This window comes from Camellia sinensis, chromosome 8 (genome assembly GCF_055761805.1).
Source record: "Camellia sinensis isolate YWXY chromosome 8, ASM5576180v1, whole genome shotgun sequence".
NCBI classification, from domain to species: domain Eukaryota; kingdom Viridiplantae; phylum Streptophyta; class Magnoliopsida; order Ericales; family Theaceae; genus Camellia; species Camellia sinensis.
Genome location: NC_138968.1, coordinates 44,426,259 through 44,434,141, shown reverse-complemented (window position 1 = coordinate 44,434,141; position 7,883 = coordinate 44,426,259). Strand labels below are relative to the sequence as shown.

The window sequence follows — 7,883 nt, the reverse complement described above, 5'->3', positions numbered from 1 at the left end:
AACATATATAGTAGTCAGTTTATAAGCATCAAATGTAGTTCTAACAAGTAGAAAATGTGCAGATTTAGTCAGTCTATCAACTACAATCCAAATGGAATCCATACCTCGAGGAGTTCGGGGTAGACCAACGACAAAGTCCATAGTCACATGTTCCCATTTCCATTCTGGAATAGGGAGAGGTTGAAGTAGACCGCCTGATTTTTGATGTTCATCCTTAACTTGCTGGCATTAAAGGCATTGAGACACATATTCTGTAATTTCTTCCTTCATTTTAGGCCACCAATAACTTTGTTTCAAATTCCGATACATTTTGTTATTTCTTGGATGCATAGCAAATACTGACTTATGAGCTTCATCAAAAACTCTTCTCTTTAAGTCGGGAATGTTCGGAATACACAATCTATCTTGGAATTTCAACACCCCATTTATCACACTATATCCCGATCTCGGATTCGTTTCAAATTCATCAACTATCTTTTTAAGGAACTCATCATTCTCCTGTTTCTGTTTAATCTCCTCAATGATTGCTGGTTCGATTGAGATAGCGGCTATCAATCCGTCCTGCTCATATAATACCACTTCAATCTTAGACTTCTCAAAATCCCGCAAGATTTCTTTTTGTTCAGTAAGCAAACAAGCCAAATTCCCCATTGATTTTCTGTTCAAGGCATCAGCAACTGTATTGGCTTTCTCGGGGTGATACTGGATTTCAAGATCATAACCTTTTATCAATTCAAGCCATCTCCTCTGCCACATATTTAGCTCTTTCTATGTAAAGAAGTACTTCAGACTTTTGTGGTCCTTGTAGACTTCACATTTCGCCCCGTACAAGTAATGTCGCTAGATTTTCAAAGCAAACACAACTGCAGATAACTCTAAATCATGTGTTGGGTAGTTCTTCTCATGTGGTCTCAACTGCCGGGAGGTATAAGCAATAAACTTTCCATTCTGCATCAATACATAACCTAAACCTTTATAAGATGCATCACTAAAAATTACAAAATTTTCCATACCGTGGCCAATGTCAATACCGGTGCAGTAGTCAATCTCATTTTTAGCTCATGAAAGGCAGATTCTCTTTCGTCATTCCATTCAAATGGTTGTCCCTTGCATGTCAGTTGGGTAAGAGGCACAACTATTTTTCAAAAATCTTTCACAAATCTCCTATAGTATACAGCTAAACCCATGAAACTATGAACTTCTGTTACATTAGTCGGCGTGGGCCAATTTACAATTGCCTCTATCTTCTGCGGGTCCACTGAAATTCCTTCCTTATTGATAACATGCCCTAAAAAGATAACTTCATCCAACCAAAATTCACACTTCTTTAGTTTGGAAAATAATTTCTTTTCTCTAAGTGTTTGCAAGATAGTCCTCAGATGTTGTTCATATTAAAGTTTATTCCTTGAGTATATCAAAATGTCATCAATAAAAACTACAACAAATTCATCAAGGTAGGTCTTAAAAATTCAGTTCATTAGGTCCATAAACGCTGCAGGAGCATTAGTGTAGACACCCCATTTTTGACCGTCCTCAAGACTTGGATGTCACTGTTTGAACACTAGGTGATCATCCATGTTCGTGTTCGTCTTGAGTTCTCAGAGGTTTCGGCCGCGCGCCTTGCCTCAAGACCTCTCGACTTGTTTGTTTTGTGCTTGGTTGTACACCAAACACTTGTGTTTTTGCTTCTGAGGGCAAGGAATGGCTTGTTGGCCATCCCCACACCTCACCGACCTTGGCTTGAGGCCACCGGCTCTGTTTTCTTGCTACCGGCCAAATATTTTGGTCGGTCGGTAATGTTTTTTGTCGGCCAGCCATTTTTGTTGGTTAATCGGCCATATTTTTCAGCTAACCCCTTTCCATCTGCTTTTGACAGATATTTTATGCCAGCTGTCACAGCTAGCATCTACAATAAACCCTTTCCATACACGTATGGAGGGATTTGCTCCCTTATGTTAGCTTCTCCAAGAAGCTTAGGAATTGGATTCCTATAAGAGGAGGCCCTCTCCTCCCTTTCTAGAGGTTGAACAATCTGATATATATGATATATATCACTCTCTCTCTATATCTCCCTCTCTCTCTTGATTTGTGTGTGTAAAAGTGTTCCAAAGGGGTTTTTGTTCTTAGTTTTGCACTAAGACACCAAGTGTTACACCATATTTCGGTTACTGAGGTCTTGAAGGGTTGATTTCAGAGTTTTTGAGTTAGTTTTGATCAAAAGGAGGTGCTGGATTTGGTGTTCTTGAAGTGTTCTTCAAGGGTGAGAACTACCTCTTTTATTTCCCATTTTGCCTTAAGCTTTTAACCTATCTTGCATGCTTTTTTGAGCTTAGTGTATAACTGATAAAAGTTTTGTATTTTCATGCTTAAGATGTTTGGTTAAGGTTGCTTTTGGGTTGGGGGTTGTTTACACCCTCTTAGGCCTTGTTTGGCCTTTTTTTGAGCCTTTCTCTTAGGGCTTTGGAACCCCTTTATTTCGATCTACTCACCACTGAAATCCAGAGGATTTTCAGTGGTGGAGAAGTGATTTTGAAGTCATGTATAGGGGAGGGACACCCCTCTTCCTTTGTATTTCATTTGCTTGTGTTTAAGGCTTATAAAGGTAACATGCTTGCTTAGCTTTATTTGGCTTCATTTCAGTGGATATTTGGTGTTAGTTTAGCATGTTATACCTCTGTTTCATGTTGGTTCAATGGCCTATTGCATGCATCATGCGCTTGCTTTGTAATCCCCTCTATTGTCATAATATGTATCATGCATTTAGACCATCATGCATGCATGTTTTAGCTTGACTTCATGAAGCTTTTAGCTATGTTGTGACATGCTTAAGTTCTATTTTTGTTCTGTTGGGTCATGCTTGCCATGCTTTGTGTAGCCACTTTGCATTTTAGCTTTTTAGCTTTGGGTGTGTGAGTCATGAGCATGCTTTATTTGGGCTATTTCAGCGATTTGGAATCCCTTATCATGCCATTTCAGGCCATGTTCCATGCTTGTATGCTTGCATTTACCATCCTTTCAATACTTTGAAGAGTTGTTGTTCTATGCTTTGAAAAGGGGTCATTGTGCATGCCTCTTTGTTCAAGTCTTTGGGCTTCCATATTAGTGGGTTTTGGGACTCATTTTGGCATGTTATAGCTCTGTTTTTCATTGCCTAACCCATGCCATGTTTGGTTGAGATAGTTGTAGTGGAATACTCTCTTTGTAGTCTTGAATGCCCTTGTTTTGGTGCCTATTTCTTAGCATGTTTTGGTCATGTTCCATACATGTCCTAGCCTTATTTTGGTCTACCCTAGGACTGATTTAAGTCATTTTGGTTCTTTGAAGCTTGGTTGGTATGACCATAGCTTGACCCCCTTTTGTTAGCCTCAAGTTTTGGCCTTTATTGCATGCTTTACTGACATGGCTTGGTTGATTTGGCATCATCCTTTACACATTTTCAGAGCTTAGCATGCATGTCATTTGTCTACATTAGTCTCTTTTTAAATATGTTTAAAAGTCCCCATTTCCATGCTTAAGTGATAGGCTAGTTAGCATGAATGTTTGCTTTGCATTTTGGTGCCTTCATTCATCACTTTTGGCCACTGTTTTTGGGTATAGCTGAGGTCTCCCATTTCGGTTTAAACCCACCTTTGCATATAGTCGCATATTTGGCATGTTGCATCTTATTACATTACTTGCATGATTCGCATTCCATCATGTTTATATACTTAGTGTATTACATGATGATTAGCTAGTTGCATTACATAACCTTGCTATATACTTGGCATGTTCATGTTACATTAGCATTAGCTTGCATGCTTAGGTAGCATTGGGTTACATTGAGTTAACATGCTCATATTGCATTGCCTTAGTTACATGCCCTGCATTGTATATGGCATACATACATTGCATTATATTTGGTTTGGGGTGTCAAACTAAACATGAGGAATGAGGGACGTTCGTACTTGAAATGACAAAACGTATCTCAATCCTCAGTCGCCGTCACTCTTGATCCAACATGATTGAGTGTGTGGCATCCATTTGTTTTGTGCATCCATTTTACATTGATCTGCACACTTGGCTCCTTTGGCCATCATACGTTGAAATGCGTGATTGATGGCCCGAGGGTCGAGAGCCATACTCCCTTGAGTTCATAGCATGATAGGGAAGGTGGCCGTGCATACATTTGGCTTGCAAATTCCACGCCATGCACTGTCTGTCCTCTGTTGCAGCAAAACCAGTATTCTGCAAGAAAAAATGGCCGGTCGGCAACTTTCAGTGCCGGTCGACTATCAATATCCAGCCGGTGGTCCCATTTTTGGTCGGTGACAATATTTCCATGGCCGGTGGTGTTTTCTCTCAGCCGGTGGCATCCCAAAGTGTTCAGGGAGTGGTTCAGAAGCAACCTTAGGGTTTTCACAACTATCAGAGGTGTAGAATAATGCAAACAGAGGCAACAGAGGCATTACAACGGGTTTCCGAGCAAGGCAAATCAAGCATGCATCATCCAATCATTCCGAGGCAGAGCCGCGGCGGCCTTTTGAATTTCATACTTAGTTTATTTTGTAATTAATTCATTAATTAATTAAGGGACTATAATAATTAATTAGATAGAGTAGTTAATTATCTATTGGGTTTGTATTATTCTTTCAGACCCTCCGTTGAGAGGGCGAATTTGTAATAAGTGTGCGTGCGTGTGTGAATGTCTTCCAACCCCACGTCTTTCTCTCTTTTATTTATGAGCTTTTGATGGTTAGTTTAGGGCATGTTTCAATTAACATACTTATGCTCGCATGTTTGCATCATTCATCTGTATTGCATGCTCCGGGCTCGGCGCATCATGCTAATTGCATAGCATTTCAATTCCAACTTGAATACGTGTATCGAGTTGCCACATTTCACATGCCATTCTTAGAATAGCTGAGCCTATTTTAGTTGCATTTTGCATGTGTTGCATTAGCCATCTTAACATGAACTAGGATCATGCATGATTCCTAACTAGTTTCTTGTTTTGGCTCGGAGTACTAGGTAAGCTTTTATGCTTTAGCATCTTGCATGAGTGTGAGTGTTGTCATGATAGCATGCTTGCCATGAGGCTATGTGCTTATGTGATATAACTGCCTGAATGCCTGTGGGTGAAGGTTGGGTTGCTTGAATTAAAATAATTCGTCGAAACCCGTGTTTTAGCCTACTTGAGAGTAGCAAACTTCAAACCATTTTCAAAACAAACGGATATGCGATGCTTTGTTCCAACTTGGGCAATCCAGTCTATACTTGTATGCTGTGCGTATCACATAGTAATTCTAGGCTAATAACCGGAATAAGAATGCATAATGTTTTCAAAACTCGATATCATGCTTAGTAGTGGCCGATCTTTGATCGGGTGAGCGGGGGTGCTCATGAAATGACCTTTCCCAATCGTACCCAAGTTCCCGAGCCGAGGTAACTTTGGTGATGACGGACATGTGACCTTAGGCACGAGTCAGGGTTTTCTAAATTTTCCCAAAATAAAATATTTAGGTGGCGACTCTGTATCTGGCAAAGCAGTCCATGTTTGGCACGTCTTTCTAAAAATCAGTTTTTCAAAACAATTTGCCGGATTTGGACTCTTTGATGATTCATCGGTCTTGCATTACACTTCGCGAGATTAGATACAGGACCGTGACATTGAGTCCAAACTGTAGTAAGCCCCAATGAACAAAACGGGATTCCCTCCTGGGACGTTGGGGGACGTCCACAATTAGTTACCCCAAATGGCATAACAAGAAATTCATAGTGACCATACCTCGTTCTGAATGTTGTTTTCTCAACATCTTCTGCGTTTACTTTCAATTGGTGGTATCCTGATCTCAAATCAATTTTGGAGAACACCTGTGATCCCTGCAACTGGTCAAATAAGTCATCAATACGTGGTAAGGGATATTTATTCTTTATTGTTACCTTGTTCAATTCTCGATAGTCAATACGCAGGCGCAAGGTTCCATCCTTTTTTTTTTCACAAATAACACCGGTGCACCCCATAGTGAAGTACTAGGTCGGATAAACCCTTTGTCAAGTAGGTCTTGCAATTGTTCTTTCAGTTCTTTCATTTCAGTGGTAGCCATTTTGTAGGGAGTTTTAGAAATAGGCTGAGTGCCTAGCACAACTTCAATAGTAAATTCTATCTCACTATCCACTAATTCCTTTGGCAATTCATTTGGAAACACATCTGGAAATTCGCTAACAATGGGGATACTTTTCAATTCAACATTCAAAGATTGTTCAGATAACACATAACACAAGTAACCCTGGCACCCCTTCCTGATCAATTTACATGCTTTCATTGTAGATATTAAGTAAGGTGGAGGCACTAACCCATTACCCACAAACACAATTTCTTCTTGTTCTGTAGGTTTAAATACAACTCGTTTTGTCACACAATCGATAGTGGCACAATATTTAGTTAGCCAATCCATGCCCAAAATTACATCGAAATGTCTAAAGTTCAAGGGCAACAAATCTACATATAGAATAGCATTCCCAACACACATGTCACAAAATCGATACACAGATGCACATAACATAGATTCCCCAGATGGAACACACACACATAGAAAATATGGTAATGGTTCTAGGGGTCTACTCAGTCTAGATGGAAATGCACAAGTTACAAAAGAGTGTGTTGATCCAGAATCAATTAACACAAAAGCATCCTGATTGCATATAGAGATAGTACCTGAGACAATGGCTTCAGCATTCCGTGTATCGCCCAGAACAAGCGCAAAAACTCTCCCTTAGCTCACGATATCTCCAGCGGTAGTAGATCTCATAGTATTTCTCGGTTTTGGGATGGATGTTGTTGAGCTAACAACTAATTTTCCACTGTTCTGGTTACAATCTCTAGCCATGTGCCCTTGTTTACCACATTTAAAATAGGCTCCTGACACATGGTAACAAACTCCACGATGCCTTTTACTACAAATATTGCACATAGGAGATGTATCTCGAGAAGAATTCGAAGTACTTGAGGAGCTCAAAGTTTGCTTCTTTGAAAATTTCTTCTTCGAAAAGAAGCCTTGTCTTGTGCTACCTTTCCAGTCAGTTGTTGGTTTAGTTTGTCTAGCTATGTTAGCTTCTGATATTATGGCCCGCTCAATATAAGTCTCTAGTTTGAGAACATTCACCTTTTCTAAGATGTCATCCCGGAGTCCCCCTTCAAAATGTCTCGCCTTCTTGTAGTCGGTGTCAACCACATGTGGTGCAAACCTAGCCAATTTAGTGAACTTGGCTTCATACTCAGCTACAGTCATGTTGTTCTGTTTAAGTTCCATGAACTCCGACATCTTCCTATCACGGACACACTGTGGAAAGTACTTATCATAGAAAATTTCCAAGAACCGTGTCCAACCAACACCCTTATTGTTTTCACACATTAGCATCCACCACCTTCTTGCCTCATCTTCAAGAGTAAAAGTGGCTAGAAGCACTTTATGTGTCTTTGAACAGGAAAACACTTCAAATAGCTTTTCAATGTCGAAAACCCATGCTTCGACTTTTAACTGATCCAATCCCCCATGAAACTGCGACGGTTTCATTTTCTTAAACTCTTTGGTGAGAGCTATTATTCGATCATCATTCTGATTATCTTGCACAGGTGGTACTGGAGGAGGAGGCGGAGGGTGTGGTTGTTGCCATTGCTGTTGTTGCATCAATGTTTCTGTCATTTCCTGAATTAATCTTTCCATTCTTTCCATTCTGGCAGTAGAAGACTCCTCTATTTCATCACCTCTTGTTCTTACCATCTGATTAGACTTACATTATTCTTTATACAAAAGATTCACAAGTATGCATATACTAAAGGGCACATATATTCAAACAATTCGAAATGCAAGCAAATCACAACTTATAGCACATAACCATTCACT

The 7,883-nt window shown here is 39.9% G+C and overlaps 1 protein-coding gene across 1 annotated transcript; it reads right to left on the bottom strand.

The window, feature by feature from the left end:
- Nucleotides 1-228: 228 nt before the first annotated feature.
- Nucleotides 229-7,391, bottom strand: LOC145797733 (uncharacterized). Its single transcript, XM_082885145.1, has 2 exons — nt 6,762-7,391; nt 229-561 (listed from the first exon to the last, which is right to left on the bottom strand). The coding sequence occupies exons 1-2, from the start codon at nt 7,389-7,391 to the stop codon at nt 229-231; spliced, it is 963 nt and encodes a 320-aa protein (XP_082741271.1).
- Nucleotides 7,392-7,883: the final 492 nt, after the last annotated feature.

What these genes read in the sequence shown, in the direction of transcription:
- LOC145797733 (XM_082885145.1), bottom strand. Translation starts at nt 7,391, where the DNA reads ATGTGTGAAAACAATAAGGGTGTTGGTTGGACACGGTTCTTGGAAATT. An exon ending in CTACTACCGCTGGAGATATC is followed by an intron (nt 562 to 6,761) that starts GTGAGCTAAGGG and finishes TTATATGAGCAG; the next exon opens with GACGGATTGATAGCCGCTAT.